The sequence below is a fragment of the Echinops telfairi genome, unplaced genomic scaffold (genome assembly GCF_000313985.2).
Source record: "Echinops telfairi isolate 266 unplaced genomic scaffold, ASM31398v2 ScPeMD7_7400;HRSCAF=8409, whole genome shotgun sequence".
Lineage (NCBI taxonomy): Eukaryota > Metazoa > Chordata > Mammalia > Afrosoricida > Tenrecidae > Echinops > Echinops telfairi.
In genome coordinates, this window is record NW_022111300.1 from 9,051,025 (window position 1) to 9,066,655 (window position 15,631).

At 55.7% G+C, this 15,631-nt stretch overlaps 1 protein-coding gene across 1 annotated transcript in view; it reads left to right on the forward strand.

The window, feature by feature from the left end:
- The window catches only part of CABLES1 (Cdk5 and Abl enzyme substrate 1), a gene marked incomplete at its 5' end in the record, with an annotated part of 98,388 nt that extends 84,544 nt beyond the window's left edge, over nt 1–13,844 (forward strand). Inside the window, 3 exons of the mRNA XM_004703066.2 lie at nt 7,334–7,440; nt 8,338–8,545; nt 10,411–13,844. Coding sequence (XP_004703123.1) covers nt 7,334–7,440; nt 8,338–8,545; nt 10,411–10,551 — 456 coding nt within the window. The remainder of the gene's footprint in view (nt 1–7,333; nt 7,441–8,337; nt 8,546–10,410) is intronic.
- Nucleotides 13,845–15,631: the final 1,787 nt, after the last annotated feature.

Consider the following 15,631-nt stretch of genomic DNA (forward strand, 5'->3'; position numbering starts at 1 on the left):
GGGGGTATGAGGCTGTCTGCTCCCATGAGAGATGGACAGCTTCGGAATCTAGGGTCACTCTGGGTCAGAATGGACTCAAGGCGGTGGGGATGCTTTGTTTAATATTTTGAAGGATCTGTTCGATGATGTAATATTTTTTAAAGCCATGGAATATTCACCATGCTTTCCCCAGAGGCCAGCCCATCACAAACGTCCAGTAAGTGGCCAGAATCCTTGTCCGGCACCAGGGGAGGAGTAAGCAAAACGCTGTGACCCGGGAGTGAGAGTCTGTGGTGTGGGGTCCTTTATTTATGATGTAAGTGGGGCAGGACATGGTGGCTTTGGGAGTCAATCTGAGCACTTGAGGTTGATGGACAGAAAGGGGCGGCTCAAGAGTCTTCCCTCAGGCTCTACGACACTCCTGGTCGCCTCTGACTCCTTTGTCTCAGCAACCTCCTGGGGCAGAGCTGCCATCCTTAGGCTAGGACACACTGTCGTTGCTTGAGCCCCGTGCTTCACAGCTGGGCAGGTAACCCAGAATGGAGCCACCGGGCTTGTGAGGTGGTTGTACCTGGTGATAGCAAGGCCTCCCCTCTAACAGAGCTAGTGACAGGTTAGGGCCAGGACTTCGAATGATTTCATGGTGGAATCCCAGCGGGCACACGTCCTTGTTCCTCCTTGGACCATGTGCGCGTGCCCTGCCAGGTCAGTAGAAACGTGCCCTGCCAGGTCAGTAGAAACGGCTGCCCCACTCCGTTTCACGTTCCCCGGGTCTCGGTTTTCCCATCATGCTGTTAAACCCGTCTGTGCTTCCTGTCACGCTCCCGAACAGCCTCTGCCTGCCCTGCTCCGTCTCCTAACCTGGCCACACTAGCTACTGTGAGACTCACATCGGCAGAATCCACTTGTCAGCATCTTCGCCCAAGCCAATTTTCACTTTCTACAAAGAGCCCGCTGTGCTGGTGACACAGAGGGAACCAAGCAGCCAGCCCCCTCCTCCTGGATCCCGTAATGTAGAGGGACGCCAGGCAGAAAACAGCCCGGTGCAGGCAGAAGGTGGGGAACCCGCTGCCAGCCAGTCATTGCGCCCTACAATGACCCTGTCCAGGGTTCCCAAAGCTATCAACCTTTACAGGAGCAGACAGCCTCGTCTTTCCCACAGTGGATTTGAACTGCCAATATTGAGTTAAGCAGCCCAGCACTAACCCAGTATGCCACCAGGGCTGCTTAGAAAAGTGATGTGTTCCCTTTTAAAACCGGCCTGGCCTTTGTGGTCACATACACATCTTTCAACTATGTACGTCACCCTGTTATTATTCATTCTGAAAGGGCAAAGGTGAGATTTTGGACCTAAGGAAAACAAAAAGCAAGTCCCGGGCAGGTGTGGAAACCACAGGTGTGGCCCTGTGGTCTGGGCTCTAAACTCACCGCAGGCAGACCACTGAGCCGGAAGCAGGCCAGCCGCCGCCACCCGGCTGGTGCAGGCTGCACAGGCGCTGGCGAGAATGACCGGCTTCTCCAGGGCACCGAGGGAGGGGCACCAGGCCTCCTGCTGGACCCGGACGCTTTGTGTGCCGTGTGGCTAGTAATTACAGTTCACCACTAGGACCTGGCAGCTGGAGCCAGGAGTGGGTTTGTTTTCCTTCCCGCCCCTGTGGGTGTGGAGAGCAATTAGGAGGAGAAAGTGGGAATGCTGAGACAAGTGCCAGCGGAATTCCCAGGACTCGAATGGGGGCCCAGATCCTTTTCCTGTCTCTGGAAGAAAGCCCTTTCACTCACCCTGTTAGGAGGCAGGAGAGAAACCCGGATGACAGTCTTTCTAAGCTCCGCCGGGATCCGAATCTCAGGAGAGCACTTTGTGCGTGGATTGATCTCCGGGATACCGTGTGTGTCCCTTCCTTTAGTCCCTTCCTTCAGCACCGGCCCTGAAACACGCAGGGAGCTGCCCCTCCCCAGCAAGGTGGGACTGTATCTCGGGCTTCGGTCTGCCAGTGCTGCCTGGATGAGGTGCCGAGCGGGGGGACAACATGACTCCCCGAGAAGAAGCCTCAGTCTCTGGAGGCCGTCAGCCTCAGCTCCGTGGTTTTGCTTTGTTTTAAATCATTGTATTGGGGGCTCATGCAGCTCTTATCAAAACCCATACATACAACCATGTGTATGTCAAGCACATTTGTACATTTGTTGCCATCATCATTTTCAAATCATTTTCTTTCTACTTGAGCCCTTGGTATCAGCTAATTTTCCCCCTTCCCTCCCCAACTCGCCCTCCCTCATGAACCCTTGACAATTTATAAATTTTTGTTTTAATGTCTTACACTGACCAAGGTCTCCTTTCACCCCCTCTTCTGTTGTCCATGTTTGTTTTTAACGGGACGTTATCTCAGAGGCTTGGCGTTGTTGACTTACCTGCTGGCGGGGATGGCTTTGTTGGGAGGTAAAGGGGCTGCCACTCCAGAGCCCCTCCTTGCACAAGCCCCTCTCAAGACCCTGGGAAGGGGTACGGGCAGTTCAGGGGCCTGAAACGTACTCAAGTCCCGTGGTCCTCTGTATGTAAAACAATGCAGCCCTCCTAAAACACACTTGTGCGGGCCCTCCTGAGCCTTGGAAAGGGCCCCACAGGCCAAAGCCCAGGAGCAGGACTGCACCTGCTTCCAGGACCCCCCAGGCACAAAGTAGTGGGGTCTTTGCAGCCCACCTGGCCTTGACCTGCAGGCCAAAGTGCCCTGTTTTGGTTGCTGGTGATGATGGTGTTGTTTGTAACAACTGCATTCTACTTCACGCACCGTACAGTTGACCCTTTTACCGTGTTCACAACTCAGTGGCATTTAGTGCATCAGAGTTGTGTAACCATCACCGCCCATAGTTACGGAATATTTCCAATACCCCCAGAAGAAACCCTGTAACCTTCAGCTACTCCTCCAAGCCCTCGGTAACCACGGATCTCCTTTCTGTCTCTCTCAATTTGCCGCTCTGGACGCAACGTCCCAGGGAGCACCCTGCTGCCACAGCGGGTATGTGCCAGGCTGCTCCCTCCCTGCCCGGTCAGCAGTTAGAAATCACCAGTCGCACCTCTCTCCTCCCGGACCAGTTCAGTCTGGGACACACACCAAGGCACCTGTCCCTGTTCTGTAGGGTGACCAGAGTTGGAATTGAGTCCACGGCAGTGAGTGTGGTTTGGGTTGAATGTGACCTATAAATACAAGCATACGCGCATAGCCTTTTGTGACAGTCCTTTCCCTTAGCATACTGATTTCCAAGTTCATTCCTGGATCGTAGTGTGGATTGGCATGGTGGTCCTTTTGTCTACCTTTAGTGTACAAACATCAAGTCTTCGCTTTACACTTACCCAGGGGCTAAGGCATCCTCCCCCTCCCGGTGCATTTGCCTCCAATGTTTAAGGTAATCACTGCATGGTTTAAAAAATATGTCTTCTCTGCACAGTTCATCGGCCTCTGTCCCGTAGCCACCGTTTAAAAAGCATTCGTGTAAAAGCGCATCCAAATATGGTCCAGGTGTGTGTGGATTTGGTGTCGTATCCACCCAGTGCCCTTCCAAGTGCGTAGAGACGCCTCTCCACAAGGTTCTGCCATGCTGGAGAAATATTTAGGATACGCCCTGTGAGCATGCTGGCCCCGCCTGGCTAGGCCGTGTGTGGTGGACCCCAAGCCGCGTTCCTGTGGTTTTCTCTCCGCATTTTGCAAACCATCCCATTTCAGGAGGCACACAAAGAGCTGCTCCCCAGAGAGGGAGGGAGGGAGATAGGATTTGGAATTGGATGAACAGAAATAGAAATGAGTGTGACCCAAGGCTGCAGGGGCCCTGGGCTCAATCCGCCGATTTCCCTGTGAAGTACGGGCCTCCCAGGAAAACAGATTAAATGCCCAGAACAGCTGAAATGCTCATCTGTTCACAGTTAGGGAGATTTCGGTGAGGGCCGCCGTGCTGCGTAATTACCTTAGCAGCAAGCATATAACATCTGCTTTCCTGGTGCCCGTCTGAGCTGGGGACCCGATGGCTATCCGACAAGTGCAGCTGACGCAGAGAGCTCTGGTCTGGCGGCAGATGCTGGTGTAAGAGGGACTCGCAGCAGTCACTTTGCTATGTCGCTCCCGCCTGTCTCCGGTCTGGGGTCCCCGTGTGGTACAAGTCGTTCACACGCCCAGCTGCTGACTGAAAGGCTTGGTGCCTTGGAAGAAAGGGCTGGCTGTCTACCATTGAGAAATGAAGCTCTTTAAAGCCTGTGCAGAGCACAGCTCCACTGAGGCACACACAAGGTCACCATCAGTTGGCACTGGCGGGATGGCGACTGGTTCCTGGCTTCCCAGGTGGGGGGCTGAAGTTTAGAGAGAGCGCCTACCTGCCCAGGTCTCACATGAGGACGGAGGTGACAGGTGGCCCTGGGACTGGAATTCTGCTTCCTTGTCATGTTCCTGCCCTTGACCGGTTGGGGAACATCAGCGAGTGGATGGGAGCTCACGTTCTCACGGAGAGCTGCTCACAAGAATTTCTAAGGGGGCTGGAGTACTGGGAGCAGCCAGGGGTGGAGGTCAGGGCTCCCGTAGCCCCCAGAAGTGGAAGGAAACTTCTGCTTTGCTCTTTCTGTTGGGAATGGACCGGCAGCTGGGAGCTTTGAGCCCCTCCGAGTTCCCCAGATAAATGCCCCCACTTGCTGCCTCCTCATCCTCCTTCACCTGCCTGGCCCTCTCCTACTGTACCCCCCAGCCCACCCTGAGGGGCCTTCGTCCAACAGAAGGGCCTGGTGCCCTGGGCCATGATGAGGTCCAAGTTCTTTCCACAGAGGTCCCCTCTCTCCTCATGACGAGTGCAACCTTTGTTTGTTTTTATAAAAAGCAAAGTGCATCTCTGACGCCACACTGGACGTGGTAGAGTTCCAGCTGGGTGACCAAAATAGGTCTTGCTGTTCCCTCCTGTCGCCTTCGTAGGGACCTGGGGTGTCAGCCTTCCATCTCCAGAGGGCCAGGCAGGCCGGGGCTGGTGTGGAACCGTGTCTCTGGACCTTGTGGAACGGGTATGGTCTCCTCCTCCCTCCCTTCCCCTGTCTGCAGCTGTGTACACACAGCTTCGCTGCAGCCAGACAGCGGTGAGAAAGTGCCTTCGAGTGACCTCTCACCCCCAGAGCAGAATTGCCACCTCTGCAAAATTGCCAGTGCCTTGGGGCCGGGCCAGCTCTGGCTGGGGTGGGCAGGGAGGAGCCTCCATCTGAGGACGGAGTTACCAGCCCACAGCGGTCACCCCCCCACACCCTGCTTCATTAGTCCCATGAGTTACAGTGACATTTTGCCTCGGAGAAGCCCAAGCACTACGTAGCTTTGTAAACCACACAGTTACGGTGGTCAGGGTGGGCAGAGCAAAACTCTGGCCTGACATCCCATTCGTCCTCACTCAGCTCATTTCACCTGACCTGTTCCAGGCTCAGGGCGCTGGCCAGCCCTCCGGGCAGCATGCTTTGGACAGGTTTCCCCAGGCTTCTGGATGGCCCCAGGGCCTTCCCACCTCCCCACCCCCCCACCCGTCCCTGAGACTTTAGGGTCGGTCTGGCTGATCTCTGACAGGCCAGGAGCTCACCCTACCCTGGACTTTCCCCACCACCACCCCCTTTGCCATGGGCACTTGGGGACATGAGGCTGGGGTGCTGCCCATGGATGGTCAGAAAATGACACCAAGCAAAGAGGACCCAGGGGAACATGCCACCACAGCCTGCCTGGGGGCCACTGTCCCACGGAAGAGCTAGCTCTGGACTTGATGGGAGAAAAGGGGACTCTTATAGGGACTCCCCCAGCCCACCATCTCCCGCTGGGTCAAAATTTTTGAAGTCCAGTTTAGCATCAGCAGAAAGCCCCGGGCATGTGTGAGTGTAAGGTCAGGTGCAGGGGCCAGGCCCTCTGTGGTGCCAGGAGCAGTCAGGCCCAGCTCCTACATGGAGGGCAACAAGGAGGGGTGACCAGGCTAATTCTCTGGCAGCAGAGATGGGGCTCAGAATTCTGTCACTTAGAAGACAAGACTTCAAAGGCTGGGCTGGGCTCCTGCTCACCCTGTTTGCTGTGCCCCTGCCAAGGGTCTCACCGAACCACTCACCCACCTTCTCTCAAGGGACACCACACCCCAAGAGCTAGAGCAAGCTGCTTGAGACCCAAGGGGAACCCAGCAAAGGCATGTGCGATGGAGAGCCGAGTGTGGAGGGCGGGCGCTGGGAGAAGCCGCAGAACCCGTAGCTGCAGGCCAGGCTTCTCTGAGACACCGCAGAGATGAGTGAGAGGCCTGTTAGCAGTGGCTTACATGCCCTAGGCTGCTGACTGCAAGGTGAGGAGCTTGAACCCACCCGCTGCTCTGAGGGAGAACGATGAGGTTGGCTCCTCCCTTACAGGTGCAGCCTGAGAGCCCCACCGGAACTCTTCTTCTCTGTCCCGTCGAGCCGGTGAGTCGGCATTGACGCATGGCCCCCAGTTTGGGGTTGGTTCGGTTCAGTTTGGCATTGTGCAGAGCGTGTCCCTCGTCGTCGTCCTCCATATCTCTGGGGGACGTCGATGCTCTTGTTTTACTTCACAAAAATATAGCATGTGGGAGGCTGGGTGAGGGGAGAGGGGCTGATTTCAGGGAGTTCAAACAGAAAGAATGTTTGGAAACGGATTGTGGTAGCAATTATACAGTACTGCTAGGTGTGACTGGACTACGGACTGATAGGATATCTGCACTGGCTCCCAATAAAAAGGCTTGGGGAAAACCATAAACGTGTGTATGTGTGTGTGTGTCCTAGAACTGTGCCCCATAGAAACTTCAGTGGCTAGGTCTTTGAGACAAAGATCTGCTCGGGGTGGCCATGAACCTGGAACCTTTGGATTAGCATCAAGGGTGTAAGCCATCTAGACTCCATGGATGAGTCAGCCAAGAACCAAACTGACTACCATCGAGCTGATTCCAACTCACAGCGACCCGACAGGACAAGGTCCTGTGGGTTTCCAAGGCTGTGGCTCTTTACAGGAGTAGCAAGCCTGGTGGTCTTTCTCCTGAGGAGCGGCTGGTGGTTTCAAACGTGTGGTCAGCAGCCCAACATGTAACCCCTATGCCACCAGGGGTCCTGCCGATGGTCTAGGAGCCAGCATTACCAAATGTTGCCTGTGCCGCTCATAGCTGCGGTCTGTTTTCTACCTCTGCCCTCTTGTATGTCAGCCTTCGGCTTCTGAAGTCAGTGGCGGAGCCCTGGCTGGGGTCATCATCGGAGCTTTGCATTGCTTGATGGCCTGGGGAGTCCTCAGGTGTCATCATTCACGTATGAGTCTCACATAGGAAGAACCTTATTTAAGGAGTGACCTGTGTTGATCCGCATCTGTTACAGACCACGGTCATTGACTACGTGAAGCCCTCAGATCTCAAGAAGGACATGAACGAGACCTTCAAGGAGAAGTTCCCACACATTAAGTTAACACTCAGCAAAATAAGGAGGTAGGTGAGGATCGGCACCCACCCCAACTTACCCCTCAGACCGCTCTCTAGCTCGCAGGAAAAACTCGTGCCATGTAAGATGGTATCCTCTCCTTCCGGGACACCAAGCATGGTCCCCGTCAGTAAGAAGAGGCTGCCCTGCTAGCGTCTTTGGTGTGGTAGGAGAGCCACTGGAAGCAGGGCAGGAGTGGAGCTTTGGGCCCTGCTTGGCCTACATCTGGGGTCATGAGCCTTTGCGGAGAGACTCCCTTCATCCTGACTCATCAGTTCAGTCAGAGCCACGTGATTGAAAACTCAGCACGAGAAGCCATCCATTCCCCTCTTTCTGAGATGTAGGTAAAACCAGAGAGGAAAGAGTTGGTGTAGCAGGGTTTGAAAAACCCACCCCCCTCCCACCCCCGCCTGCCCCGGGATCTGTCCCAAGAGGGAAGTCCAGCTCTGCCTTTGCACAGGCACTAAGACAGCCCACTGGACCCCAGCAGCTCACTGGATCAGCAGTCAAAGTACTGGGCCCAAGAGAAACTGATCTGAGTCTGTGTACAGTGTACAGTGTGTGTGCGCATGTGTGTTTAGTAATAGAAGCTAAACGGTATGCCGACTGGATGTTAGGCTGTGTGCCCTAATAATGAAGTGATGCTGGCATATCCCAAGCCAAATGCATGAGAAAAACAAGGTCTTTGCACTCTGCCCACTGCAAGCTTGCATGGGGCTGAATAGCTTGAACAACAGAGAAGTCAGCAGCCCCAGCCCTTAAGGCACCCCGTGCACTCCCACTTCACCCGTCTCACATCGCCCTTCTGGGAAGGCACAAGAACAAATGCGTTCCAGCGGCTGCTCGGGTGGGCCCTGCAACCCCCAGGGCCCACCACGGCTTCCCCCCTCCCCCGTCTCTTCTAGTCTGAAGCGAGAGATGCGGAAGCTGGCTCAGGAGGACTGTGGCTTTGAGGAGCCCACGGTGGCCATGGCCTTCGTCTACTTCGAGAAGCTGGCCCTCAAAGGAAAGCTGAACAAGCAGAACCGGAAGCTCTGCGCCGGAGCCTGCGTGCTGCTGGCAGCCAAAATCGGAAGTGACCTCAAAAAGCACGACGTCAAGCACCTCATCGATGTAAGTGGCCGCGCTGGCTGGGCCAGCACACGTGACATGGTACAGCCTGGTCTCATGAGCCCGCCCCAGAAGGTCCTGGAAGGCGGGGGAGGGTTGAGGAGTTGTCCTTTCAGGTAGATCCAGGTGCTGTGCCTTAGAGCCAAGACGTGAACCACTTGGGCCAGGCTGCAGTTCCCCAGCGTGGGTGGCGTCTGGCCCAAAAACTCCCATTTCCAGAAACCACTCGGAGTGAAATTATTCTCACGGCTACAGACGCCACTGTAATTGGCATGCAAGGGAGCTGTGGTCAGTGTGGTCCAGAGTCTGTCAGACACATTAGCTCGCAGACCTGGGTGTTCCTAGCTGCCACCCCTTAGGGAAGGGGGCATGAGTTTGGCCTGGTGGGTGGTAGTCTTTGGAAAGGAGAGTACCAAGCAATGCAAGCCCATACTGGCCTCCTTGGGCTGAAACATGGACGCCCATGTCCATCTGTCTTCCTTAGTGATAGAGAAAAGCAGCTAATGTCAGTACCCAACACACACACACACACACACACACACACACACACACACACACACAACATCCTATGAGTCTGTTCTTTCCTGATTTGAAGCAGAAATGGCCCAGAATTGTCTGGCTCATAAAGTAACTACTTTCAGGAATGAACATGGGGTCAGACGCCATATCTGAACTGAGCCTCAGGATGCTTACGGAGGGACAGTCGTCATAAAATGCTAAGTGTTCCATGCACATTTAATCGGGATTGGATAACAGGCCACAGCAGACCCGGTGTATCAGTGCAGACTGCAACGGGTCGCTGGTTGCCATAGCAATTAACTGAGAGACCATCCCAGTCAGGATCTGAATGCAGGCACCACTCACTCACGGGCATCTGTTCATTAGATTCATAGCCGTTCGTATTAGAAAAGCTGGGCCAAAGCCGGAGCAAAATGTGCGCTAGGAAGAACTGGGCCCTTTCTATGTGTCCGGCCTGCTTGCCATCCATTTTCTACCCAGCTGCCCTGCACTGAGGCGGGCAGTGTGACCTCGCTCAGATGTGCACAGGCCGTGGGACTCGGCAGTGAGGGGTCTCTCTACTGTCAAGTCCTTGCCCGGAAGATGACGCGATCGGGTCTCCCGTTCTAACCATCTGTCACAGTGGATACCTTGCTATAACCAGTCTTAAAACTCGCCGGAAGAAGCTTGCTGGAACAGGGCAGGGTGACGTTTCAGTCTTTCACTGTCTACATGGCCTGGGACATGCCGGTTAAGCACTTGGAAGACTCCATCTCTTCACCTGCAGGGCTGAGGGCTGAGTCCTCCTGGCACCGCCCCCTCTTCCTCCACCGAGTTACGCCCATGGTAGGTTTCTGTGAACGCCCACTGGCTGGTGGACAGAGATGTTAAACCAAGCCCAATGCTGTCCATTCAGTGCCCACTCACAGCGACCCCCTCGCACAGAGTAGAGCTGCCCCACTGCCCCGTGGGGTCGTCAAGGTCGTCAGTGTGGACCGAGCCAACATCGTCTCTCCAGAACAGCAGCTGGTGGGTTCAAAATGCCAACCTTTCGGTTTGCAGCTGAGCACTTACCTGTGGTGTGGCCAGGGCTCCTTGATAGACGTGTCCCCTCTACCCCACCCCCCAACAGAGCAAGCTTAAAAAAAAAAAGCTCGCTGCCATTAAGTCAATACTGATCCATGGAGACCTTATAGGACGGGGTGGGTTTCCGAGACTGTCACTCTTTACGGGAGGAGAAAGCCCCGTCTTTCTCCTGCAGCCACAGGTGGTTTTGAACTGCTGACTTTGCAGCTCACACGCAGCCCAAAGCTTAGGGTTTTCATTTCAGAGCTGAACCACCCTTTGGTTTTCTTTCCTCTTTGCTGCAGAAGCTGGAAGAGAAGTTCCGGCTGCATCGACGAGAACTGATAGCCTTTGAGTTCCCCGTGTTAGTGGCCCTGGAATTCGCCCTTCACTTGCCAGAGCACGAAGTCATGCCCCACTACAGACGCCTGGTCCAGAGCTCCTAGCACAGGCCCAGCGGAGGGGCGCGCTTACCACCGGGAGCAGCACTTACTACTGGAGATGCAAAGCCAGAAGGGGCCACCCTGTCCAGCCGCCGCCGCTCACAACATGTTTTTGTGGAAGCAGCACCGGAAACTTTCCAGGGAGCTTCTCGGAGCGAGGGCAGGCGGAGGCATGGGCTGGAGACCACAGACCAGCTGGGGCCCAGGGTGGTCAAGGTCCAGCACAGCCTCTGCAGAAGGCAAGAGTTCTTCGAGGCCCAGTCCAGGCCTCCTCCTAGGTACCCCCATACCTTGGGAGCATCCCCCAGGACCTTCCCTCCAGACCTGTCCCAACTCTGAGTGGCAGGTGGGAGGGCAGAGGGAGATTGGATTTCCAGGGAGGGAGGGGGGTAGATTGAAAGGTACCCTCACTGTGTCAAAAGAGCGTGCCAATCTATTTTTGTATCTGCTATTGGAAGTGCACTTTCCCCTGGGGCGTGGGGATGACTGAGAGAGTGGGTGGGGCGGTATGGGTGGGTGTGTGGGTGATGCTGCGCCAGCCCCGGCCCCCAGACCAGTCCCCTGTTTCTAGTGCAGGCCTCGGCCTGGGGTCAAGAGCCAGGCCAACCTTCTGTTTCTGGACAGTGGCCACTCTGTCAGCACCAGACTGTTGGACACCCTCGCCCCCTTACACAGCGCCACTGTTTCTGCCACAGCTACTACCACCAGCGGGACAGAGAAAAGCTCTCAGTCGCAGACCCAGCTGCGGGGACCTTCCTAGTCTCGCTCGTGCAGGGGGGCACCACCGTGGGTGGGCAAGGATCCCCCGCCTCGCACTTTCCCACCGTGGGTGCGGCTGGAGGGGCGCCCCGCGGTGTGCGTTCCTGTGCTCTATGTTAGAGCGGTCACAGCACGCCCACTGTGCCAGCTATGTCAAAAACAAAAGTGTTTTATACAAATCAAGAGAAGGGACAAGACCATGGCCGCTGAGGGGAGGCTCTTGACAGCTGAGACAAACTGGGGTTTGAGCTGAAGCCAAATGCCTCCAAGAGGCAGCGGCTCTTCACAGGGTCCCCCCCGCACCTGTGGGGTTTCAGCCCGCTGGTTCCGGCAGCCGCAGTGACCTGTGCCGACAGGTCACCAGGTGGTCGTGTCATCTCTGGCACCAGCCCAAGAGAGGTGCCAGCCAGTCCCTGACCTAGGAAAGTCTCTGTGTCCATGTAAAAAGAGAATTAAAGTATTTTCTTGTTTTATATATCCATGTATGCGTATACCCATATATCCTATCAGCACCTTCTTGCCCTGCATTGATAGGCCCGCTCATCTGCCACCACTCCAACTCGGTTCTGACTGAGCTTTCGAGCACACGCACAGAAAGGGAGGTGGAGGGACGAGTGTGGTCAGCTGAGCTTGGGTGGACTGCATCATTTTGTCGGATGAGAATATCGAGCGGCGGCTGGTGAAAGAGAAAATTAAGTACTTGGGTTCTTGGAGCCCTGGAATATAACCAGCTGACTCCTCTGTGTTTGGCTGACAAATGCCCTGGGTGGAATCGCTTTTAAATGGCAGTCTTGGTTGGGAGGATAGCTCTTCTCTGGCTGATCGAAAACCCTCCATTCTCAAGTTGACTCCTCCGCCTGCGGACGCTGTGTGTCAGGACAGACCTGTGCTCCGCAGAGCTGTCTGAGACGGACTTTTATCAGACGTAGATCACCAGGCCTTTCTTCCGAGGTGTGTCTTGGTGCACCCACACGTCTGACCTTTAGGTTAGCAGCTGAGCACTTAGCCATGTGCACTACCCGGACTCCAAGCTAAGCCAACTATTAAAGGGGCAACTATTTAAGGGGGCCTGGTGGTGGGGGGGGTTAAGCAACGGGCTGCTAAGGGCAAGGCAGGAAATTCAAACCCATTCGCTGCACCAAGGGTGTAAAAGGAGCCTGTCTGCTCCTTAAAGATGTGCAGTCTTACAACCCCTGGGGAGCAGGTCTCGGTCTGCAGGGTCACTCTGTGCGGACGGCGTGGCAGTGGGTTGTCGAGGTTCAAGGTTCATAGGCAGACTGGGAAGCAGAGAGTCTGTAAAGCCCCTCATCACCCTGAACCTCCAAATATGTTCTCCATCGTCTCTCGGGCGAAGGCAGGGTGGACAGTGTGTGTACTGCACATGCATCCTGTCCAAAGACAGGCCACTGGCATCCAGAAAGGCCTTGCCCCTTCCCATTGTCCACTCAACTCTCCTGCCAAATGCAGGGGGCAGGGAGTCACCGTGGGGGGCACGGGCAACGGCCCAGATGTGGTGACGGAACGCTCTGTCCTTCCTGTGCCTTAAAACCAAGCACGTATTCTTAGATTTGAGGGGCTTTCTTTGCTGTTTTGTTTTATGGTGTATTTTTTTTTTAAGCATTTACGAGATGGAGATTTTAAAAGGTACCCATTTCGGGTATTTTTATTTTCCCAAAGACTCTATTTCAATGTGAACCCATGGTGTGGCCTGCAGGTTCCGCGAGCAGAGCTTGTGACTGGTTTTGACATCTCCCTTTGCTTGTCCGTAGCCTGAGCCCACTGGTGCCGGGAGGGTGCGGGCTGGCTGCAGGTGTCTCCAGAACTGCCCCTGCACTTCCACTGGTGTGTTCTGGGAAAAGCCCTAGCCTCAAGCTTTGGAGGCCTGGTGGGCAGGATTCTCAGCAGGTGGGCTCTAGCAGACCCTGAGGCCCAACCCTTGGGCCCTCCACCACAGAGGGCAGGCCTGGGCCAGCTGCCCCGAAGTCTGCCAAGTCTCTGCGTGCACAGACTCTTGTGGAGAAGCTCTGGAGTCAGCACCAGCTGCTCTGCCTGACCTGTTGCCCCAGAGCTGGTTTGGGAGGCGGGAGCAGGCAGCGGGGATGGGGGTCTCCAATCGTCTGTGCAGTCAGATTGGAGCTGGCTGGTGGAGCTGCCCTTGGGAGGAAGTAGGGACAGCAGGAAGGGGCGGTGTCCAGCCGGTGCCTTTGTGCTCCTGCCTGAGCTGTGCTCTGTCCCACCCGGGACTCTGGGGGCTTTAGCACTCATGGGCTACAGACAGCCACGGTGTCCCTGCCCCTTGGGGCCAGAAGTTTTCATTCTCTTTCTTTTCCCGCACGAAGAAACCCTACATGGGAACGGGAAGTCTCAGCCGGGCTCAGCGTGGGGCAGGCAGGCACTTCTTCCACACGCAGCCCTCGAACACGAGCCCTGCCTTGCTGATTTGGGAATGGGGGGGTTCGAAGCCGCTTCCCCTCCACCACCACCCACTCCTTCCTGTCCCTCCATGCCCCAACAGCAAATAAAACTGTTCCATGCGATTTATTCTCTTGTAGTCTTTATCTCTCCCAGGTACTTCTGGGCCAGGGCTGACTGGCCCTCCACTGGCCCTGGCCACCTCAGATAACTCGGTCATGCCCGAGCCACCTTTGCCATCTGTGATGGAGCGGGGCTGCAAGGGGCTGGGGAGTCAAGCGAACAGGCTGGGCGGTTCTGGAACCTGCCGCTGTGTCAGCCGCCCAGTGCATGATGCGTCGTCAGAATCAGTTCCATGGCCGGGGATTCGGTTTTAGTTTGCTCGCTGTGTGAGCCCAGGTGCCCTAGTGGCACAGCGGGTTGCGCATTGGGCTCCTAACCACAAGATCAATAGTTTGAAACCACCCGTTGCTCCAAAGGAGGAAGACGAGGTTTTCACTCCCACGAAGAGCTACAGGCTGAGGATCCCACAAGGGCAGTTCTAACCTGACCTATAGAGTCATGATGAGTCTGAATCTACTTGATGGCAGTGAGGTGGTTTTTCTCCTTTTTAAGTCACTGTGTAATCTGCCCACTGTGAAGGCACCCTTCATAGGCAGGGGCTCCCTGGCGACAGGCAGCCTGAGCTCACCATCCTGGAGCTGTTGTGGGAGTCTGGCAGAGGAGGGTGCTGTCCAGACCACAATGTGGCTAAGGGCCAGAGGACACAAATACCATTAGACAAAAGGAGGCACCCCCAGGCCTCGGCGCAGCAGCACGGAAGTGATCCAAGGAATTATCCAGGGTTCCACCCCTGGGTGAGATGGGACACCTCTCAAAGAGCCCACCCCCCACCCCACCCCCAAGAACTCACTGGACCTCCCAAGGCTCCTAATTGTGGATATAAGGCTGCTTAAAACATCCCTGGCCAGAACTGTGCTTTCATAGACTTAGAAAAACAAACAAACCCACCCCACTGCCATCGAGTGGATTCCAACTCACGGTGAGTCGACGCCGGTTTCCCAAAGCTGTAAATCTTGGTGGGAGCGAACAGCCCCTGCTTCTCCGAGGAAGGCTGGTGTGTCTGGACCACTGATCTCCAACACTCCAAGGATGTCCTCCGAGGGCCAGCAAGGTGAGCACCGCCCAGGGACCTGTGGGAAATGCAGAACCTGCTCCGTGACGTCCCCTGGGGATACATGCGGGTGAGATGCTGATAGGCCCTGTCTTCCGAGAGCCCTGGAGCTCCGGCCAGCCACCGTGTGGCACAGTAAAGCTGCCCCACGAGATCTTCTTGGTGACTGGATGGCAGTGGGTTTAGGTGTGGGGAATCCATCTGGCAGCAAGTTACCAGGCCTTTCTCCCGTGGAGCCCCTCGCTGAGTGTCAACTGCCAAGCTCTCAGCACTTGGCTGAGGGAGGGCTTAACCATATGAGCCACATACACCCCCACCCCCCCGCAGGTGGGCCTTACAGCAGACTCGGTTCTCTTGGCCTTGACTGGGAGTCAGATGGATTTGTTCCGAGCCAGGCCCTCTCAGCAGCTGGGAAGAGGGTCACACCACAGGGGAAGGCCAACCCCCAGGGCCCAGATGCTTAGGGACTCGGCTCAGAACAGAAAGCCCCACCGAGGCATGGAGCCCGTGGCCCAGCAGGTGCAGACAGAATCGCTCGCTAGAAAACAAATGTTTAATCTCTGGTTTTCCAAACCAGGACACCGCTCCCTCCCCTCTGAGCACTGCCCTGAGTCCCCAGTGAAGCCGACTTGCTTGTCCAGGAGATTCTAAGCCAGCTAGGCAGACGCTAAGTTCCCTAAGGCAGCCGCTGTCTCCCATAAAACTGGTTTTCATTTTTCCTTTGCAAAATGAAAAGCA